Source organism: Salvelinus fontinalis, chromosome 13, assembly GCF_029448725.1.
Source record: "Salvelinus fontinalis isolate EN_2023a chromosome 13, ASM2944872v1, whole genome shotgun sequence".
NCBI classification, from domain to species: domain Eukaryota; kingdom Metazoa; phylum Chordata; class Actinopteri; order Salmoniformes; family Salmonidae; genus Salvelinus; species Salvelinus fontinalis.
This window is the reverse complement of record NC_074677.1, coordinates 47960512-47983641: the sequence shown is the minus strand read 5'-3', so window position 1 is coordinate 47983641 and position 23130 is coordinate 47960512. Positions and strand designations below refer to the sequence as shown.

The 23130-nt window shown below is 44.8% G+C and overlaps 1 protein-coding gene across 4 annotated transcripts in view; it reads left to right on the top strand.

Moving 5' to 3' along the window:
- LOC129868828 (roundabout homolog 2-like) overlaps positions 1-23130 on the top strand; it is a 178262-nt gene that overhangs the window by 147866 nt on the left and 7266 nt on the right. For 2 of the 4 annotated variants that reach the window (XM_055943106.1, XM_055943108.1), the window contains exons 9-22: positions 2753-2958; positions 4344-4425; positions 4583-4748; positions 5123-5289; positions 5381-5502; positions 7496-7727; positions 10064-10188; positions 10337-10508; positions 11490-11666; positions 12497-12523; positions 12666-12705; positions 14545-14672; positions 15478-15750; positions 21420-21576. In XM_055943106.1, the coding sequence (XP_055799081.1) occupies positions 2753-2958; positions 4344-4425; positions 4583-4748; positions 5123-5289; positions 5381-5502; positions 7496-7727; positions 10064-10188; positions 10337-10508; positions 11490-11666; positions 12497-12523; positions 12666-12705; positions 14545-14672; positions 15478-15750; positions 21420-21576 (2074 nt within the window). The remainder of the gene's footprint in view (positions 1-2752; positions 2959-4343; positions 4426-4582; positions 4749-5122; positions 5290-5380; positions 5503-7495; positions 7728-10063; positions 10189-10336; positions 10509-11489; positions 11667-12496; positions 12524-12665; positions 12706-14544; positions 14673-15477; positions 15751-21419; positions 21577-23130) is intronic. The other 2 variants (XM_055943107.1, XM_055943109.1) reach the window with 1 other exon arrangement.

The following is a 23130-nucleotide window of genomic DNA, read 5'->3' as shown; positions in this document are numbered from 1 at the left end:
TTACAGTGTACCTGACCTTTCTAATAAGATATGTTTTAGACATTTGTAAACTGTCTGATGTGAATGTGGGTTTACTTTCTTTGGATCAGGAGAAGGCTTTTGAGCATGTGGACCACTAGTACTTGTTCAAAACAATGAAAGGCTTTGGGTTTGGGGATGTTTTTTTGTCTTGGATGACCTTACTGTATGCTGGGGCCTCGTGTATGGTGAAGGTGGGGGGTGGTTTGAGTTGCCCCATCCCCGTCCAAAGGGGTATCAGGCAGGGATGACCAATTTCAGGACAGTTATTTTGTCTGTCAATTGAACCAATGCTTTGTTTTTTAAGAGCGAGGCTTACTGGTTTCTCTGTGCCACGAGTAATGAAGGGTCCCATGATACCACTGTCTGCGTATGCAGATGAAGTGACAGTTTTTATTACAGGGGGTGAGGATGTTAAGGTTCTCTCAAACACTTTAAAGGTGTATGAGGGGGCCTCCTCACCTAGAGTCAATTGGGAAAAGAGTGAATCGCTGTGGGCAGGTCAGCTTCATATAGGGTCCGCTCCACGGTTACCAGGGGGGATTCAGTGGGGCAGAGATGGGATGAAAACTTTGGGGGTTTTTCTAGGCTCCCATGTCTTTCAAAAAAATTACTGAGGGTGTAGTGGAGAAAGTGTGTGCCAGATTGTTAAGGTGGAAATGGGTGCTACCCCAGCTGTCTTATAGGGGAAGGTTGCTGGTAGCCAATAATCTAGCTGCCTCTACTCTGTGGCACAGACTAATGATGTTACAGCCACCGGGGTGTCTGATACAAGAGGTTCAGAGGACCCTTGTCAGTTTCTTCTGGTCTGGACAACATTGGATTGAAGCTGTAGCCCTGTACCTGCCACTGCACGAGGGTGGGCAAGGCCTGGTGAACATTTCTTCTGGTCTGGACAACATTGGATTGAAGCTGTAGCCCTGTACCTGCCACTGCACGAGGGTGGGCAAGGCCTGGTGAACATTTCTTCTGGTCTGGACAACATTGGATTGAAGCTGTAGCCTTGTACCTGCCACTGCACGAGGGTGGGCAAGGCCTGGTGAACATTTCTTCCAGGATCATGTCTGGCCTGACTCCATTCTATGAGTCTGTTATGCAGGCTTGGAGAGTTTTCGTCATGTCCTGTAAGGCCGGCACGCCACCAGGGATGTGTCTTTTTGAAGAGCCCCTTTTTTATAACACTGTCATCCAGTCCCGTGCTATGGGTTCAGCCAGCCTACCTTCATGCCTGTTAGGTGTGGGGTCATCTGATGCAGAGCAGGAGCATATCGATGGAGGAGCTGGGAGAAAGAGCGGGGTTCCGATCATCTCGCCTACTTAGGAAGTGATTCCTTGCCAGTACTTCATTGACAGTATGTGACTGACACTTCCAATTTTGATTGGTGGACGGAGGGTCTGGATTATATGTTCCCTACACTGAATGTTAGTGCTGCGGCGGGGGCATTCGAGGAAGATGTAGAGATGCTGCTTTTCTTCAATACCCTCTCTGTCTCTTTGTCTCTCTCTGTCTCTCTCTCTCTGTTTCTCTGTCTCTCTGTCTCTTTCTCTCTGTCTCTTTCGTTCTTTCTGTCTCTCTCTCTCTCGCTCTCCATTCATTTATTGGCTCCCTCTCACACACATTATAGCATCTGCTCAAGGATGTTTTGGGAAAGAAAACGAGCCTTGCTCTGCGAGTCGGAAAAGATAGATCAGCATGCAAATAGTGTCGCTGTATACTGTACGGGGGAGTGAAGGAATGATCAAGTGGTTGAGTGTGAAAAATGATGCAAGAAAGGAGTAATCTTTTGTTATTGCGTCTGATCAAAGTCAATTAATAGAGTCTATATCCGTTGTACAATTAATCATACATTGAGGTGCTGACAATGATAACATATACAATGTATAATAATATCATATATATATATATATATATATATATATATATATATATATATATATATATATATATATATATATATATGATATTATTATACATTGTATATGTTATCATTGTCAGCACCTCAATGTATGATTAATTATATATATATATATATGCCATTTAGCAGATGCATATAGAGTGGGGAGAGGAAAAGGCTGGTATCTGCTTGGTTGAGTTACTGTGTTCCTCTGAGTCTGAAGGAGCTGTGATAGGAAATAGGAGCTCTAGAACCTGCTGCAAATACTCTGTCTGAGTTGAGACTAACAGCACTGATAAGGAGGGTAAGGAGAACAGAGGATATTACAAAACGTGAAAAGATTGAACACCCCAGAAATGCGGAGTCTGCCCAATGAATGACAACATGCATATAAGAGCATTAAGGAGATGCATTTCTCTTGTGGTTGGCGTGTTCATTCTAAGCAGTGTTTTGTAAAGGGGTGCAGTGGTGCAGTGGTGAGTCATAGGAGAGGAGGGGCGATTGGGAGGGAGGGAGGGTGTGAATGTGTTCAAATCTGTTGTGAAAGAAGGCAGGGTAATTAGCCCCGTAGGCGAGCCATCGTTAATCCACACCTTGTAATTAGAGTGCTAAGGTGTGATGTGGTGCCATGAGCACGCACTATCAGAAACCTGCATACGACCCCCAAAAACAGGTACCCCTTATCACAACAAATACATCAAGAAGACCTTGGGTCTCCAGTGGTAAATTCACTAATGGGGTCAAAAACCAAATACATATATAGCACCAAACTACAATTCATTGTTTGTGTTTCGTTGTAAATTCCTGATCATGATTTCTGATTCCTTATTTTTCTCCAGCCTCAAAAGACCGACCCCCGCCTATCATCCGGCAGGGCCCATCCAACCAGACGCAGGCTGTGGGGGGTGTGGCCCTGCTGAGGTGCCAGGCGTCAGGGGACCCGGAGCCCACCGTCACCTGGCTGAAGGACGGCCTCAGTCTGCTGGGGAAGGATCCTCGCATGGCCCTGCTGGAGCCTGGCAGCCTGCAGATCCAGAGCACCAGGGTGGGTTTATAGGACTGATGGTGTACAAACACAATACACCTAGTCACAGCAGCAAGCCTCTGCTCCACACTCCACACTGTGTTCCCTCATGATTGATTTGGCCTTGAGTCTGCCTGCCACGGTGGCTTCATCTCTTTTCCCTTTCTGCTTCTCTACTTTCCTTGCCCTCTTTTCAATACACTGCCTGTTCTTCAGGGTTTCTCTCTATTCTCAAAGGCAGGCTGTTAAGGTTTGTGTGATTGTCGCTCCTCGTGTGTATGTGTGTGTGTCCCTCTGTGTGTGTGTGTGTGTGTGTCATATTGTTTTTTGAGAGAGAAGATAGAACACTTCCCATCTGATGTCAGTTGGATGTAATTCAAATGGACAAGTGCAGTCATGTTGCTTTTAAAGATGAATAGAGGGTATTGATTTGTATGTCATTTAAAGCTGTCGTTTAGAGCCAGTCTCCTGGGCAACGGTTAGAGATGCTCTAACTCATGGACAGTGATGTGGGGAGTGGGAGTGTAACCATGTACAGCAGCATATCACCACCATCAAAGTGTGTGTAAGATGTCTACATACACACACATACACACACTCCCCTTTATCTCCCAAATCTCATTGGAATATCCATTAGACTGGCCAAAGCTGCAGTCCTCTGGGTTGATTTAATAAACCTTAGGGAGACGTGGTTATGAAAATGGAGGAAGTGAAATAAGGAGACCGAGAGAAGGGGAGGGGAGGGAGTGAGGGGAAATAAATCAAAAATAGAGGGAGAAAGGGAAGAGGGTTCAAGAAAGTGAGGGAGAGAGAGAGAGAGAGAGACGGAGACGGAGAGAGAGAGAGAGAGCAAGGGGGAGGCCAGCTGTCATTGTTCCCCAGTGTTAAAGCGGCCAGCATTAAATAGATTATCATGTCTCTGTTTCACTGTGTCTGTATTGATGATGATGGGGCTGAGGATGTGGGGGGCTGACTAGTACTAAATTAAATGTATTAAGAAAATTAACGTCAGCACTTCCAGGGCTCTTTTTTTCATCTTCCCCCACTCCGTCTTCTCATTCACACCCACTCCCTCTCTCCCTGGGAGTGAGTCAGGCCAATGGAGGTTAATGCATTTTTTGTGTACTGCTGGCTGCCGAGCTCTTTCCATAGTGGAGATTCACTACCAAACAATATCACTACTATCAAGAAGGCACACATATTTCAATGAACATACAACAACCTTTGTTTGTGAGGTGTTGATTGATCTGTTCCTCAGCATAATATTTGGTTGGTCAGTTGTATGACCATTTTAATGGATGGATGTTATTTAAAAAAAAAAAAAATGAAATGTGAAATAATTGAATTGTTTAACTGGCTGGTCAGTGTGGGTTGTGATTGTCTTTGTTCCCCTCTGTCCTCCTCAGCTGTCTGACTCTGGGCTGTACACCTGTGTTGCCACCAGCTCAAGTGGGGAGACCTCATGGAGTGCCTTCCTGGATGTTAGAGGTACAGTAACATCTTGATTTACTGTCCCTTCTACCCACCATTGATTGAAGCCAAACGCACCAAAGAGTTCCACCATTTCTAATGCACCTTTCTCCTTCAATGCCTCTTTCGTTTTGATTCCTTTTGAGAGAGCTTTTTCTCCTTTCCTCCCTCTCAGAGTCCAGTGACCTCACAGACTCCATGGCCCACAATGCCAGTGCCCTCCCAGGGCCTCCGTCTAAGCCAGAGGTCACTGATGTCACCAAGAGCAGTGTCTCGTTGTCATGGGAACCTGGGCCTGAGGAGGGCTCCCCGGTCACTTCCTACGTCATCGAGGCCTTTGGGTACGTCTGGGAACAGTATCCCCTAGCGAAGCCTCAATAAATGACCCCAAACTTTAAGAGCAATGACAGATGTATTCGTTTATGTGGGCATATGGGTCACTGCCACATCCAGGGCAAGCACAACAATCCCAGGGATTTTGCAGAATAGTCTGCATACGACTATTCATACATGTGCAGTCCAAGAAGGTTGATCAGGGCCTATTTGACTCAGTGTTTAGGTTTGGTTTCAGACCAGCTGTGCAGTGTCTTGATGGTGCTAGTTAAATTAGCCAAGAGAAAACAATAGGACTGTAGCTATGGAGAGCTATTACTGTAAAAGCTTTCCTTGGCTGGGCTCACTAACGCTCTTCCTCTCCGCGGTTCTCTGTGAGCAGTCAGCTGGTCAGCAACAGCTGGCAGACTGTGGCTGACCACGTGAAGACCACACAGTTCACGGTCAAAGACCTGCGACCGAACACGGTCTACCTGTTCCTCATCAGAGCGGTCAACGCCCAGGGTCTCGGAGACCCCAGCCCCATGTCTGAGCCCGTCCGCACCCAAGGTACCAACTAGAATGTGCTCCATACCAACATAACATTTCAAACGGGTTCGATGGCAATATTTAATAGCACCTCTCTCTCTCTCTCTGTCAGACATCAGTCCTCCAGTGCAGGGTGTTGACCATCGTCGTGTCCAGAAGGAGCTGGGTGATGTAGTGGCCAGCATGCATAACCCTGTGGTTATCAGCTCTACCTCTGTCCAGGTCACATGGACCGTGAGTACAACTGTTTGGATTACTTACAATTGTATTTTGTTGTTCCATGTCAATAGAGATGCAGATGTTAGTTTGTTGATGGTTCGGAGCACCTGTTGACCACGTGTAAGACGGCTCACTGCATAACGCGTAGCTAAACATTTTGACTTGCAGAACCCAATGATTCATTTATTTACCATGTATGACGCAATGAGGAACTTGTATGAGGGGGTTTGGTATGAACCAGTGTGCTTTGTCTTTGTGGTGAGTTGTTATTCTCACTGAATCAGGAAATGCAGAATCTCAAGAGCTGAATAGCGAGAGAGATTAACCTTTTTTTCCAGGCTTGCTGGAGGACAGCATTAGGATCGTTCAGGAACAGAGACAGCTTAGCTAGTCTTTCCAGGCTTCATACACACAGTTTGAGTTTTGTTTTCACACACAACGCTGTGTGTCATCCACTGTCTACACACACACACACACACACACACACACACACACACACACACACACACACACACACACACACACACACACACATACACACACGCACGCACGCACGCACGCACGCACGCACGCACACACGCACACACGCACACACGCACACACGCACGCACACGCACACACACACACACACACACACACACACACACACAGCTTCTGAGACGGGTGGACGTGGAATCCAGGGACAGCTGGGGTTGCATCAATCTGTGATAATTTGGGGTGACGCAGGAATTAAGACAAATGTTTCTCACCGAGACAAATAGATCACCGTTAGCAGCAACATGTTGTGTCCTCTCTTTTGGAAGCTGTTTGCAGCCAGCTCTTTATCTGGTGGTTATTAATCGTTCCCCTTGGCAAGGTGTCCCATCTTCCTTCTGGAGAGCCCTGCTTAATGACAGCGGCTTTTCTATTTCACACATACATACTCTTGCACACACACATGCTCACATGCACACTCTCCGTATGCTTCGGCTCTGTATGCACCGGTGCCTTGATGATGATTGAACATTATTAGGTATCTGGGCTCTTCGAGATGGGGATTTTTATAGTGCATAGCACCCTTGCTTCGACCATATTATCCAATGCTATACGAGTTCAAACATTAAAGTGAACCATCAAAAATGCCACTCTTGTGAAATTACACAAAGATACTTCTACCATCTTCAATTAGCCACATGATAATATTACTAGTATCAAATAATATTGTAACACAGGTTCGATTAAATCCCAGAATTAGCGTGGTGTTTTCTTCTTCACATACTTTTGTTGTCAAGCAAACCCCTTCTCCTACCATACCCTAGCATACCTGTCCTACAAAACAAGGGAAAAGTCAACAGAATTCGCTTGTTTATGGTATTTACTCCCACTATGGCTGCATCTAGCTAGCTGGATCAGTCAGTTCTAACAGGTAAGGGAGGGAGGGAAAGAGAGCGCGAGGGGGGGGGGGTGGTTGTCTCCCTAAGGTTTCTTCATAAAGCTTTTGGATTCACGAATCATTTCGTTAATGAAATGCAAACAGGCACCCGTAGAGGCTGAGCGTTGGCAGCGCGTCGGCATGATTTATTTGGACTGGGCTAAGGGTAAACAGCTGCTTTATTTGGCCTGTAAAAGCTTTTCGCTTGCTTCTGCCCCTGTTAACAAGCCATTACTGTGAGTTATGTTGCACACTCCCTCCCCAGACCCCACCACTGCAACTTTCCCCCGCCATAGTAACGGGATTTGTTTACCGGAAAGGATACTGCATGGTTTTAATCCACTCTGTCGGGGTCAAGTGTGAGAGCTTTGTAGCTCTCTCTTTTGATGGTTTGGTTGGCATGTGCTGTATTTAAATGGGCAGTAAGTAGTTACTATGACTCAAAGTCGATAGGATTCAGCAAATGTTGAAGAAGAAAATGTACTTGTAACATTACTCTAGTTATTGAAAAATCCCTTTCAAAATCCACAATATAAATAATAAATTCCTCTTCCTACCCTCTTTCTCTCTCTCTCTCGCTCTCTTTCTCTCCCTCAGGTGGAGAACCCTTCTCAGTTTATCCAGGGCTATCGTGTTCTGTACAGGCAGACGTCAGGTCTGCCCTCCCCTGGGGCCTGGCAGGTGCAGGACCTCAAGGTTCCATCTGAGAGAGACGTGGCGCTGTCTGCCCTGAAGAAGGGCGTTGTCTATGAGATAAAAGTCCGTCCGTACTTCAACGAGTTCCAGGGAGCAGACAGTGAATCAATGACAGCACGCACCTTGGAGGAAGGTAAAGGACCGTTACCAACTCAATATGTGTAGTGATGCAACAAAAAGACATTGCCAACTCTGTAGGAGGTATTATTTTCACTTTGTCAAAAACGTTTGAAATTCTTTTACATCAATGCTACTTGTGTGCTACATCTGGTAATGGCCACATACTGTACCTTGAAGCTGATACAGAATATAATTGTACACACCCACAAACACACTCTCTGCAAACAAACATAAGAAAACTAAAGAGAAGACACACAAACCCTGAGTATTAGGGTGACATCTTCCCTGTGGCAGATCTCCCAGACATCTCAGCTCTGTAGGGGGGTATGACAGGCCTGTGACTCTGTGGGGGGGCCTGTCTCCTGTGACACCAGCTCAAACATCTTTCTTTGCCTCTCCCTGTTCCTGTCTCTGCTCTCTCTGGACCCCTGCTGTCACATCGCCTGCCATGCCCCTGTCGCATACAACATTTATATTGTGACTTTAAGATGTTACCTCCCTTTCTTTCTTTCTATCTTTCTTTCTTTCTCTCTCTCTCTCACTTGCCCCCTCTCCACCTCTACTTCATACACATGCATAAATCAAATGTTCACTAAATCAAACATTGATGTCAGTCAGAGATTTGAACAGAAGCTCAACTTACATTGGCGTCTCAAGTTAAGATTCAGCCCTCTGTGAGTGGTTGATTAATTGGGGCCAGCAGCGTTCAAGCTGCATTTTATTCCTTGTGTCCATTAACCCAATTAGGCCCACACAGGAGTTGTTATCCAAGTGTACCGCTCTGGGCATGTTCAGTCCGTGTAGACAGTTCTCTCCAGACCTAGGGTCCTTCTGGAGAAATCTACTGTATCCACGGCAGCCAGGTGGCTCAGAGGCCAGCTGGTAAATGAGACTGTTGTGCAACGTCCCACCTGGCTAGCCACATTTCACTGAGACACAATCTAATAGCTGATTCACATGAATCTTCCACTGACTGTATAATGCCATTTCAAAATGTATGGCTTCTCAATTGAGTTTAGTTCTGAGTTAACCCAACCAATCAATCAGATTTAAATGAGTTGTGCATTGGGAATACAGAGATGGTAGTTCAGAGTATTAAGCTGCTGTAGTGTTCTGAATGAATGAATACTAAACATCCAGCACTATAGAAAGAATAGGTCTATGTGTTAAGCTGTCCTATAGCCATGCTGTTAGCCTGCAGGTGTCTCCAAGCTGTTTGAATCCCTATACAGCCTTTGAAGGTGACTGGTATGAGCGGTCTGTCAGCCCACACTGGGGATCAGCAGTGTTTTGTCGATCTAAAACGATTGGACATGGGGTTACCAAAGTGTCACTTGGCACGCCACGTGGCATGCAGCAGGTCACATTTCTGCCAGCGATACATCACACAACTAATGGGCTTATTAGCATCTCATTCGTTACTGTACACCACGATGGAGGGCTTTCATTTAGCTCAGATATGCATAATGTGGTGCTTTAGCATCCCGAGCGCTAACGTGTGACTGCGTGTGATGGGGGTGATCCATTAATACAGAGGTGGTATCAGTCGCTTGGCTCGGGCCCTTCATCACAGGCCCATACTTTACTCTGGGGTACATGTGCCAGTCTGCTCTGCTCTTTTTTGGAAGGGCACAGTTACTCGGTTATTGGTATGTTTAGTAAAGACTGCATGGAATTTCACCAGGCAATGAAGAGTGATTGGGCCTTGGAAGTTCAACAGACAATAATATTGTTCGGCATTAGATATTGTAACTTCCTGTTCAACTAGATGGATTGTTATAGTAGATTCCCATAAACCTTTTGGGGCGGCAGGTAACCTAGTGGTTAGAGCGTTGGGCCAGTAACCGAAAGGTTGCTAGATCGAATCCCCGAGCTGACAAGGTCGTCCTGCCCCTGAACAAGGCAGTTAGCCCACTGTTCCTAGGCCGTCATTGTAAACAATAATTTTTTCTTAACTGACTTGCCTAGTTAAATAAAGGTTAAAAAAACGACCTACGAAGGCACCAGGAGACGTCTGGTACTGCTACTCAGCAAGGAAAAGGAATGATTCAAAGAAAGACTTAAGTAAGGGATGAAGGTTGGAGAGAGAAAGATAAAAAGAGGTAGTGTGGAGAGTGCAGTCATTATTTCTGTATGTTGTGGTGGCTCTCCCAAGCGCATTTTTTTAACACAGTGGCATTGTGCCTTGCTTCTGCTACAGAGAAAGCCTTCCACATTGAACTACTGTTTAAATGTAAATCAAGGCAGTGCTCTGGGTTATGCTCCTGCGGACAGCAGGCAGCAGCAGTTCCCTATTGGAATGTGAAGATGTGGTGATGCTGATGTGTTTTGTTGTGCCTCCCCATGCAGCGCCCAGCGCTCCTCCTCAGCAGGTGACAGTGCTGACAGTGGGGAACCATAACAGCACCTCCATCAGCGTGTCCTGGGACCCCCCTCCCGCAGAGCACCAGAACGGCATCATCCAGGAGTACAAGGTAGGCAGCGGCAATCTGTATTCTAAATGTTGAGAAAATAAAGCTTCACTGTGTGTGTATTGTATACACACATTGATATTACAAGACATTTGGTATCAACTGCCTCTCCCCACAAATGCCTGTCCCCATGTGTGTGTGTGTGTGTTAGATCTGGTGCCTGGCGAACGAGACCCGTTTCCATGTGAATAAGACGGTGGATGCGGCCATCCGTTCCGTGGTGGTGGCGGGTCTGCAGGCGGGGGTGCAGTACCGTGTTGAGGTGGCGGCAGGCACCAGCACCGGAGTGGGGGTGAAGAGCGAGCCCCAGCCCATCGTCATAGGTAACACACACAGGGTCTGAGGCAACACACATAATAACAGGGAACCCTAATCTGACTCACAGACAGGGGGTCTGGAAAAATGATTGATCAATTTATCACGCTTGGGAAAAAAGAAAATTGTGCCTTGTCGGAGATCACATGTGTACTGCTGGAAGCTGAAGGTTCACTGACTTCTGTAAGGCAGGCTCCATTCATAGTGATCTATCAGGAAATCAATAGCATTTCATTTAGTGTAGTGTCCAGTAACAGTGTGGCGAGTGCTGTTAGCCATATCAATAATCCTCCTCGATATCTGTGAGGCCAGCGCTAACAAAGTAGACAGTGTTATTGGGGTGGGCTTATCAGCCTATCACATCTTATCAAACAGCTGAAGGATAGGCCTAAAATCAATAGCAGAGCCAGGCCAAACGCTCTTCATCCGTGACTTTTGACTGATGTGTGGGGAAAATATCCTTAACGGCCACAGAAAGGCAAACAGAGGCCTGTGGACTGAGGCTTAATGACTGGGGCTGGGGCTCCTGCTCCCGCTGGAGACTGTGAATCTAATTTCACAGCACAGTAGCTGCAGCAGAAAATCAAACTCTGTCTGAGCTGCTCTGTCAATCTCCCGTCTCGGAGTTCAAATTGATGAGAGCACTGCTGAATTGATTAACTCTCTGCCGACATATTGCAGTTTTATGCTTTCAATGGTGTGGGTTTTTAATTTGATATTGTTTATCTATAGTGTTGTTTTTACCCTAGAAAATAGCTGTAACGTGATTCTACCTTCCTTACCTTTCTTACAGAATTTCCTGTTTTCAGATCATATAGTAGATTTTGATATTAACTATCAATAAACATAGATTTGTACTCTTGATTTTGTTGAGATATGTTAGCCGTTGACTGGTTTGGGTCTACTGGACAGCCAAACGCTATCCCATCCACCAGATGCCATGGTGTCCATCTGATTGGTGCCTCCTGTCCCCTGCTGTCTGTCCCCAGGTGCAGAGCTGCGTGATGTGATGACGGGGGCGGAGGGCAACAACAGCATCTCAGACGTGGTGAAGCAGCCGGCCTTCATCGCTGGGCTGGGAGGGGCCTGCTGGATCGTCCTCATGGGCTTCAGCGCCTGGCTGTACTGGAGGAGGAAGAAGAGGAAGGGCCTCAGCAACTACGCAGGTCAGAACCACTATACTATTATGGATACGGGCCTGAGTAATATCAACAGCGATCAAAACCACTATACAGAAACATTACAGTGTTGGGTAGCTTTCCCAAATGCCTTAGACGATGTGTCTAGGGTGAGTTAGTGGAATCCCAGGTGAGAGACAGAGCTGTTTTGGCTAGATGGTGTATCATTTAGTGCAGAATAAAGGAGATAATCAGCTCAGACGGAAATAATTATTCTTTGCTTTAATCCATGTTGCACCTATGTGCATCAGCTGTGAACACAATCCCATCAACCCTGCACCATAAAACTCAAATACACTCAGTTGAAATAAGTAATTCACATTTCCTTACATTATGGGACCGTGACCCATGTCATTCGCACATTAGCCATAAATGCATTCTCCAGATTTAGGTATGCAATTTTTCATTTGGCCTTCCGGGGGTGATTTTAGCATGTAGCTGTGGACTATTGGCATTATTTGGTTTGCTATCACCATGCTTCAGTGGCTGGGGTGGAGACCATGGTGATTACCGCGTTCAATAGTGATTTGCTTTATTCACCAGCGCTCCTACTCAGAGCAAATTCATCTTCAATATGCAGTTCAATGTTTGTCTTCTTTTTGCCGCCGGCTTTGTATCTCTCACCCAGCCAATCTCCATAGTCTCTGTCACATCTTTCCTGATACAGATGTATCTAACATTGTCAAACAGATGGCGTTGCATCTTTTTTTGTATGTCTGTGGTTGTGTTCATGTTTGTTTCTGCTGATGTTGCATCGACTTTGTCTACAGTGTCAACAGGCTTTTAACACACACTATCTCTGTCTTGTTTTGTTGCAGTTCAGTCCTTCACCTTTACCCGTGCAGGTATTGGCCATTTGTCCTGTCTTCTCACCTTAATTTGGATGTTGGACTGTAACATTCAATGTTTTTCAGAGCACTCTTCTGATTAAAATTCTTCCTCCTCTCTCACTCTGCTCCCTGCCATCTCTCTCTGGTTGGACCACAGTGACGTTTCAACGAGACAGAGGACTGATTGAAAATGGAAGGTGAGGACAAAAAAAGTCCTTATTAAGTCACTCAACACATCGTAATGGCATGGTCTTTGATTACAGTGACAAAAAAAAAACGTTAGAAGTGATGATCCATCCCTTGTGGAACAACATGGAGGCTGGTGTGATGATAGAACATATCAGTGTGGAATGATCAACCTTCCTGGAGGGTACAGACTCATCGGAAGAAGAATAGATCCGTTCTGATGAATGAATATGTTCCAAAACTCCCCCGCTTATTCATCCTGGCGCAACATGTGCGTTGATGTATCGATTGATTGAGTCATCAATCACTCCCGTGAAATTATCAGAAACAATTAATGCAGGCAGAGCAGGTTTTTTTATTGGCTCGTTCATCTGTGCGGCGGGGCTGGTGGCGCCGTTGCCAGGGGGGGTGATGAATTTGCCTGTCGACACGCGGGGAGAGGCGCTGCTAACGGCACGCCTCCAGAATGCAAGCATATGTAACGATGTAAAGAGATAATGACCCAAGGGAGTGGGGCTGGAGAGGATACTCCCCAGTTCCACTCAACCCCAGGCAGGCAGACAGACACTACAGTATAGGAATGTAGAGTACCCCTGTCGTCTACTGCAACTCTAGTCTGATCTGCCTGACGGAGCACAGAGATGCGTAGCCTAGCTCTGAATATCACTGGGTGAAAATCACTGGGCACGGACTCTGTGAGAATATGAAGAGAGCTCCCCCAGGGGCTAGGGGATCAGGCTCTTCCTCTCCCTCTCTCTTTCCTTCTCTCTGCTTTCTTGTCCTTTTTTTTCTCTCCTCTCTTCCTCTCCTTTGTCACACCTGAGCAGGCAGATCCAGCCCAGAGCTGATACAAATGCAGCCAAAAAATAAGCTAAAAATAAACTGTGTGTTGTTGCCTGAGCCCACGTGTGGTGTGTGTGTGTGTGTGTGTGTGTGTGTGTGTGTGTGTGTGTGTGTGTGTGTGTGTGTGTGTGTGCGTGCACACGTGTGTGTGTGTGTCTGTACATTTGTGGGAACATGCCTGTGTGATTGTATATGGAAATTGCTCTTATAATGGTTTAAACACATTTTAAGCCATCACAAGTCAGATGTATACAATTCCCTGGGTGCTTGACAGACCTGGCTTAAAGGGAAATGCATTTGTGAACTTCTGCATTAATTAAACAAATGCAAACAAAGGCATGTGAGCCATGTGACTGAAGCCTCTGTACATACCAACAGCTATGTAAGGTAATAGTTAATAGCCCAGATATACCGTTTAGAAAAATAATTGTTTTCTCCTAGTAACAAAATTAAAAAACGATTCTGTATTTATTTTAGGAATTGGAGTGAAATTGCAAATTTCCTGTGCAATGTGAGAGGGGTGGTTTCACCAAAACAGCGTATGAGCTTTGCCGTGTGTGTTGCTATGGAGACGCTACCCCACCACCCCGTGCTGGCAGGCTAACCGCCAGAAGGCCCTCTATGATTCTAAATTTAAAATGTAAATGTCTGTAGTGCTGGGCTCTAAAAGGGATTTAATGTCTGTGCATTTAGTCCTGGTCCGTTTCTCTAGGGGGTGTTAGGGGCGCTAAAACCCAGCACTGATTTATAGACTTGTCAGTTTTTTATGTCTCTCTGTTTGTTCATTGTTGCCTCTGCTCCAGGCTGCTCCAGAAGAGCAGATATGCTGAGTGAGGTTTCACAGCAATTTGTTGTTGAATCAGTCGGTATAACATCATGTGAGAAAATGAATAGTATTGCTGGGATTCAGACGGGACCAGATGTTTTCTAAATAACAATCTCTCTCTCCCTCACCTCTCTCTCATTCTTCTCCGTCCCTCTTCTGTCTCTTTATCTCAAAAAAATAGCCGTCCTGGTCTACTGAAAGCTGGTGACCCAGGATTCCCCTGGTTGGCTGACTCCTGGCCCTCCACCAGCCTGCCGGCCAACGGGGGCCTGGGAGGTCCCAAGGACCGGGGTAACTTTGGTCGTGGAGGTAAGAAAACATAGGTATCACCCCTGGTCAAACAGAACCAGACCATGGGAATTAGAGAATGGAGGTTGATAGAGGGCTGACCCAGACCGTCCCAGCTGACCATGGTGTCACGCTATGCCACGGCAACACCACAGCCCCACAGTGAGACCAGAGGTCAGAGGTCATGTGCCCAGAGTGAGAGGCAGTGAATACATGTATGAGCTGCATGCATTATTCAGTGTGGAGGGTATCCCTCAGCAGGCACACTGACAGGCCGTCACATACACTCCGGACTCTCAGTCTCTCTGGATCACGCTACCTATCTCATCACTTTTGGCTTCAAAAAACTGACACAAACTTTAATGAGAGCGTGTGTGTGTGTGTGTTTCTTCTGCCTATGCATGATTGGTTAAACACGCTTGTAAACTAGATTTTCTGCTTGTGGCAGTGCGTGTTTCTGTGTGTGTGGGCGTTTGAGATGGAGAGATAGTATGTGTGTATTGGTGCCATTTTCCTGTAGCTCATTTAGCTCCCACCAGGCTGATGAGCGGCCCCGAGCCCCTGTGGGTAGAGCTGAAGGTCAGCCCTGTGTGATGGGCCCTTTCCCTCGGACACAGTGCCGGGCCCCTACAGGGCATTGCATGGCGACGTGATAATTATCCTGCTAGCTAATCACTTTGATTCATCTCAGCTCGATTGTGGTCAGTTGAACTAACACAGGGAGCCTACCGCTGGAGCAGGGAGTGCTAATGTGTTACACGCTGACCTTAAAGATGGCCACTTTATCTCCTCATGCATCTGTCTGTTTCCTAATCTCTCATCTCAGATGTGCTACCCTCCGGAGTGGGTGAGAAGACGGGCACCATGCTGTCTGACGGCGCCATCTACAGCAGTATAGACTTCACGGGCAAAGCTGGTTACAGCAGCCCAGCACGGGGCTTACAGGCCACGCCCTACGCCACCACCCAGATCCTGCAGTCCAACAGTTTCCATGAGCTGGCTGTGGACAGACCAGACCCCCGCTGGAAGGCTTCCCTTCGAGCCCAGCAGGAGATGGCCAACCTGGGCTACTCACTGACCGACGGTCGCCCCTGTAACGGTACGCCACTGCAACACTGAGGAAGCACAGGGAGGGGACGGGCGGGGCAGGGCTGTGTGATTTTGAATGTGTGCATGTGTCCTTGGATTTGTGTATGCTCCAAAGGAAGCCCTAAAGCATAGCATCAGATCTCCCTAGATTGTATAACATTGTCTGGATGGTCAGTCACGGAGTGAAGCATAGCATTCGTTAGATGGCTTTTTGGAATAACAATAGGCTTCAAGACTAGTAGAGGAGGAGGGAAAGAGAGAGAAAGATAGAGAGAAAGTTGAAGTCTGAAAACCACTGACGTACCGGACAACCTCGCAAGGCGGGGGGGGGGGGGGGGGGGGGGGGGGGCAGGAGCTCTGGGGGCCCATGCACCCGTCATCGACAAATAGTTTTTTACATTTAATCAATTATTTTGACAGCAACCCTCCAAAAAGTTATTCATAACCCTTTTCCATATACACTGGGAAGCTACATTTTTGTTTCTTGGGATTCAAGAATGTGCCTCAGGCCTTGTACAATGTACTATTGAATTAATTGAAAGTAAGGGCATATCGGTGAACAAATGCTGTGGTCAAGGCTAAGACGGTGCCAGGGCAATGAATGGAGCTTACTCAGGTGTCCAAAGTGCTTCTTAGGTAGTTCTTTATTCGTTTTAGTTTAAAAAACAATCTCTCCGCAGAAGCAATAACTACCGGAATGGTTGAAAACAGCTTGATTGCCATAGCAACATCAGAGAAACTGGGCAGAAGGGAGTGGTGCTTCAAATACAGCAGTTCTGCAAAATATTTAATTGAGCCTCTCATTCTCTTTAATTGCCGGCCTCAACACTTTACGGAAAGAGATGAACTGTAGGCTACAGGAAGCTCTGGTTGCAATATCAACAGTCCCTTATCTCTGGAATATCTTGGCATTCATCATTCAAGACTAAGTTTAAATGGTATATTTTTTATATATAATAATATATACAGTTGAAGTCGGAAGTTTACATACACTTAGGTTGGAGTCATTCAATCTCGTTTTTCAACCACTCCACAAATTTCTTGTCAACAAACTATAGTTTTGGCAAGTCGTTTAGGACACAAGTCATTTTTCCAACAATAGTTAACAGACAGAATATTTCATTTATAATTCACTGTATCACAATTCCAGTGGGTCAGAAGTTGACTGTGCCTTTAAACAGCTTGGACAATTCCAGAAAATGATGTCATGGCTTTAGAAGCTTCTGGTAGGCTAATTGACATACTTTGAGTCAATTGGAGGTGTACCTGTGGATGTATTTCAAGGCCTGCCTTCAAACTCAGTGCCTCTTTGCTTGACATCATGGGAAAATCAAAAGAAATCAGCCAAAAAAATTGTAGACCTCCACAAGTCTGGTTCATCCTTGGGAGCAATTTCCAAACGCCTGAAGGTACCACGTTCAGCTGTACAAACAATAGTATGAACACCATGGGACCACGCAGCTGTCATACCGCTCAGGAAGGAGTTCTGTCTCCTAGAGATGAACGTACTTTGGTGCGAAAAGTGCAAATCATAGAAAATTTATGGGCAGAACTGAAAAAGCGTGTGTGAGCAAGGAGGCCTACAAACCTGACTCAGTTACACCAGCTCTGTCAGGAGCAATGGGACAAAATTCACCCAACTTATTGTGGGAAGCTTGTGGAAGGCTACCCCGAAACGTTTGACCCAAGTTAAACAATTTAAAGGCAATGCTACCAAATACTTATTGAGTGTATGTGAACTTCTGACCCACTGGGAATGTGATGAAAGAATTAAAAGCTGAAATAAATCATTCTCTCTACTATTATTCTGACATTTCACATTCTTAAAATAAAGTGGTGATCCTAACTGGCCTAAGACAGGGGAATTTTACTAGGATTTAACATTGTGACATTGTGAAAAACTGAGTTTAAATGTATTTGGCTAAGGTGTATGTAAAGTTCCGACTTCAACTGTATATAATATATAAGGTTAAATGTAATATATAATGCACAATGTCTCAGGAAAGAATGTCTGGGTTGGCAATACTTAGTAGGCCTATAGAAAGCAGTCGGGCCCACAACCTAGACCTACAGGCCGTGGTCAGTCTCTCAAGTTGGAGTTCATTTAATTTCTTTACTTTTAATTTACCTTGATTGCAGCCCATTTGTGTAAGCTATTAGCTAGACAACCTGCTGAGTGTAACAATAAATATTGGCTGAATTTATCCTCTAGCCAACAACTCTTTTCCTCATTGTTAGGCTTTTTTGTGTTATTTTTATTAAGGGTTTATAATAGCAGCTAAATAGCAGTTAAATACTATATATAGCGATTATCACGTAGACCCAGATGCAGACAACGTCGAAGTAACAACAGTTTATTAATCCAACAGGGGCAGGCAAAAGACAGGTCAAGGGCAGGCAGAGGTAGGTAATCCAGATAGGTGGGGCAAAGGTACAGGATGGCAGGCAGGCTCAGGGTCAGGTCAGGCAGAGTTCAGTAATCCAGAGGTGGATCAAAGGTACAGGATGGCAGGCAGGCTCAGGGTCAGGGCAGGCAGAGTTCAGTAATCCAGAGGTGGATCAAAGGTACAGGATGGCAGGCAGGCTCAGGGTCAGGTCAGGCAGAGTTCAGTAATCCAGAGGTAGATCAAAGGTACAGGATGGCAGGCAGGCTCAGGGTCAGGTCAGGCAGAAATGGTCAAAACGGGGAAAACTAGAAAACAGGAACAATCGAGAGACAGGAACAGAGGGGGAAAACACTGGTAGGCTTTACGAAACAAAACGAACTGGCAACAGACAAATACAGAACACAGGTATAAATACACTGGGGATAATAGGGAAGATGGGCGACACCTGGAGGGGGGTGGAGACAATCACAAAGACAGGTGAAACAGATCAGGGTGTGACAGCTATATATAGTAGGCTACACTGCATAATGAAACAATCCCTAGTAAGCTAGTGTTTTGAGGGTGGACTGACTGTATTATTTGGCATTATTAGACTGGTTTTACTCACAACAACTTTTTATCCAAGCTGGGACAGAGTGCTAGGAAGGCTCATGTCATGCGAAGTTCAGGTTGGCTATACAGGACAGTTGTACTGTATATAAAAAATCCAATGGTTTCTGATTAGTGTGCTGTTGTATTGAAAATACATTTTACAATCTGCAATGTTTGAATTTCCAACTTGAATTACTGAACAAGTAATTACATTATTGCCACCAGCCTAAATGGCAGCCTAATAACACTTAGACTGTGTATACTGTAGCTTCGTGAAATGTTAGGTTTAGCATGAGAAAATGACATTTAAATTGTTCTACCAATAAACATTTATCCATTAGCTAAAGCAAAGCTATAGGCTACATGCCCTGGCACCACAGAAAGCCTATCATCGATTCGATAGGCAGCCGCATAGACGTATCACAATTTCAGCACCATGGACAGCGATCGGTAGTCTATACTTTGTGAGTAGCTGTCTGGCTGATGCATGCAATTTTTTATTTGGGGTGGGGCAACTCCTACCTTGCGGTGGTGGTCCAGAGAAACTGTGTTACGCCAGTCCTAGAAACAATAGAGGAAGAGATGTATTTTCAGAGGATTGATTAAAAAAGAGAGCAGAGAGTTGAATGTTGACTTGAGTAGAGAGAGCAGACAGGGAGAGCACAAAAAAAACAAGTTAGAGAGGGAGAGAGAAAGGGGGCAGCAGAGAGAGGGGGATGTTATATTTACATTTTCATTGTAAATGGACCCTGAGGATATAGTGGTTAATCGCTCCTCTCTTCATGTCGATTTTTACTCCTCAGCCTCAGGAGTTTTTCTACCCCAGAAATGTCAGAAAATGAAGGCACATTTCTTTGGATTAATTTGATTAGCAGAGGCAGGGATTCCTTTGTGTTTTGACCCGTGGATATTCAATTAGCTTGGCTTTACCGAGCAGAGCTGTATTGTAGGGAGAGTCTCAGTCAGTCTGTCTGTTGGTCAGGTGGCCGACCATACTCCTGCATGCTTTGGGCTGTATGCTCACCTGAGGGCTGGTTAACTGAGAGAGATAAGGAACAGAGAGGAAGAGGAAGAGAGGGAATGGACAGAGGGAGGGAGCCAGCCTGCAGCTGGTGGCCCCAGGTCTCAGTGCTTCTTTAAGAAATCGAGACCTTGGGACTGTGAAGTTAGAACCTTATAATGCCTTTTTTTTCTATCTCACTCTAAATATGGTTTTGGCTAGTCTAGCCATCAATAATGGCACTCAACCATAATTTACATTTTTTTTGCTTAAGTAAATTATGTTTTTACATCATTGCATTTGTCTGATGATCATAATGCATTTCTTAATATAGTAGAAGATGTGTTCTGACTCTATCTTGATAAAATAGTTTCAGTCTATCATTGATGCATTCAAATAGCTACAGTTTTCTTAACTGAACATGTCTAGTTCAGAAGTGTCAGACAGAACCTTATGGTTGAACCCAGATTGACATTTCAGAGCCATAAGGTTCTATCTGTGATTGCACGCCCCTAAAAAATGGATTTACAAATGTCTCAGCATTTTGATACTCTGCACTTCAGGCATCTTTAAGGTGAGGACCTTAATGGGTTATGAAAGAACAATTCACTACAAAACAGTTCTGAGATCTGCGATGTGAAAAGTCTTATGCTCAATATCTCAGAACTATGCTTTGTGCAAATACAACCTTATAGTCCCAAGGTCACAATATGTCAACATAGAGGAAAAGTCTTACTGCTCTGTCAGCACACTAAGAGAGAAATAATGAGAGCCAGGTGGGGGAGAAAGAGTGGGAGAAAGCCCAGGTGATGTTAAAATAGCTTTCCAAGCAGCAGTGTTTGTGTGTGTGTGTTTGTGTGTGTGTGTGTGTGTGTGTGTGTGTGTTTGAACCCCATGTGGTGGGAAATAGTATCAGCTTATTAAAACCCACAGCTTGGGGGCTGTAGGGATATCTCTACATTGTGAGGCAAAGACCGGGCTGATAAGATCAACTCTCCATCTCTGACTTCCCTTCCCTCTCTCAATTTAGTTCAATTCAGGTGCTTTTTTGGCATAGGTAACATATGTTAGCATTGCCAAAGCAAGTGAAGTAGATCATAAACTAAATTGAAATAAACAATAAAAATGAACAGTCACATTACACTCACAGAAGTTCCAAAAGAATAAAGACATTTCAAATTATGTATATTATATACAGTGTTGTAAAGATGTGCAAATAGTGAAAGTACAAAAGGGAAAATAAATAAACATAAATATGCGTTGTATTTACAATGGTGTTTGCTCTTCACTGGTTGCCCTTTTCTTGTGGTACCAGGTGACAAATCTTGCTGCTGTGAAGACACATTGTGGTGTTTCACCCAATAGATATGGGAGTTTATCAAAATTGGGTTTGTTTTCTAATTCTTTGTGGATCTGTGTAATCTGAGGGAAATATGTGTCTCTAATATGGTCATACATTTGGCAGGATGTTAGGAAGTGCAGCTCAGTTTCCACCTCTTTTTGTGGGCAGGGTGCACATAGCCTGTTTTCTCTTGAGAGCCAGGTCTACTTACGGTGGCCTTCCTCAATAGCGAGGCCATGCTCACTGAGTCTGTACATAGTCAAAGCTTTCCTTAAGTTTGGGTCAGTCACAGTGGTCAGGTGTTCTGCCACTGTGTACTCTCTGTTTAGGGCCAAGTCTCTTTCTCTCTCTCCACTCAGGTGGAAAGGGCGGCAAGAAAAAGAAGTCGAAGGGTGGGTCGAAAACCTCCAAATCCAATGGGTCCTGTTGGGTCAACATGCCCCTGCCACCCCCACCCATGCACCCACTGCCAGGCACCGAGGTGGACCACTACCCCCTAGAGAACCATGGAGGAGGGTAAGAAAATATGTTTTCTCTCTCCACACACATGTAGACATACCAGACCTGTGTACAAATACATGTTTTGATTCTTTTTTATTGAAATACTTGTTTTCTGTGTATTTTGGTATGTTCAAATAATGTGGCCCAAATCATCTACTTCTATTTCAAATAATTTCAGATAAAATGCTTACTATTTGAAAATACTTACAGTATTTCTAAATACGTTATTTCAAATACCAAACAGGGCATGGGTTCAAATGCATGGGAGTATATATTTTTGTATTTGAAATACACTGTGTAATACTACGTGCCAATACATTCCAAGTGTATTTCCAAATCCATTCCAATATTACTACTGTATATTTCTATTACTATATATAACTATTGTTTTTTTATTTTTATAATCTAAATACTTACTTTCAAATGTCTTTGAAAGTCATTAAAATACCCTAAATAGTATTTTTGATACATGTACCTATAAACATTCTATCATGATGGAAGTGAAATAATAGCAAGGAGCACATGTAGCCTTTCTTGTCTTTTGGGGATCTAAGGTCTGTCAGTGAGCCACTGAGAGGAAAGAAAACCCTCTCCTAATTGGCTGTAACCAGCGTGGCTCTCTGTCTCTCCTAGAACTCTCCTCTATCTCTAGGTGTGTTTGTGTGTGTGTGTGTGTGTGTGTGTGTGTGTGTGTGTGTGTGTGTGTGTGTGTGTGTGTGTGTGTGTGTGTGTGTGTGTGTGTGTGTGTGTGTGTGTGTGTGTGTGTGTGTGTGTGTGTGTACTAAACGAGAGGGCTAAGCACAAACGAGCAGCAGGCTGTTACAGGGAGTAGTACCCCAGTGCTGATTGAGCTCCTGGTGCCTGCACTTGTCATACTGAGGAAACAGCCATCTTCATTACTCGGCTTGTTATTGTAAGAAAAAGACACTGTTTTTGTCACAGGCATTTTTTGGAAAGAGGGCAGTGGAAAAACCTTGCCCTAGATATTGGGGGTAATATAATGCAGTTACTGTAGGACTGTTGCTGTGCAAGGACAAATGTAAGATTTCAAAATTATTATATTATAATACTTTCCTTGGGAATCTGAGGACGTTTATACCGTCTCCTCCCATTCATCTACACTGACTAATGTGGATTCAACAGGTGACATCAATAAGGGATCATAGCTTTCACCTGAATTCATCAGGTCAGTCTATGTCATGTTCCTAATGTTTTGTACACTCAGTGTATTTCTGCCTAAAACCTTGGGGTGTGCACATTTGCATACATATCTTGCAGCCAGTTTCAAGAAGCTTTGGCTGGTTCACCACCACTTATAACAAAACAGCATGTGGTTAGATCTTTTCATTTGATCTCAGCACCCCATTCCTGCCAGTCACTTTGTAATTACAAACCGCAGCCAATCTGTGTAATTCTCTCTCTCCCTCTGCTGATTGATAGAACATCAGATAACAGGGTGTTTAATGGTCTGGCAAAATACAAACCAGTAGAAAAAGAATAGTATTTGTCTGTTGGCTAGGCTTTGTCTCATCACCAGTGTATAACACTGAGAGCAAGTCACTGTGCACT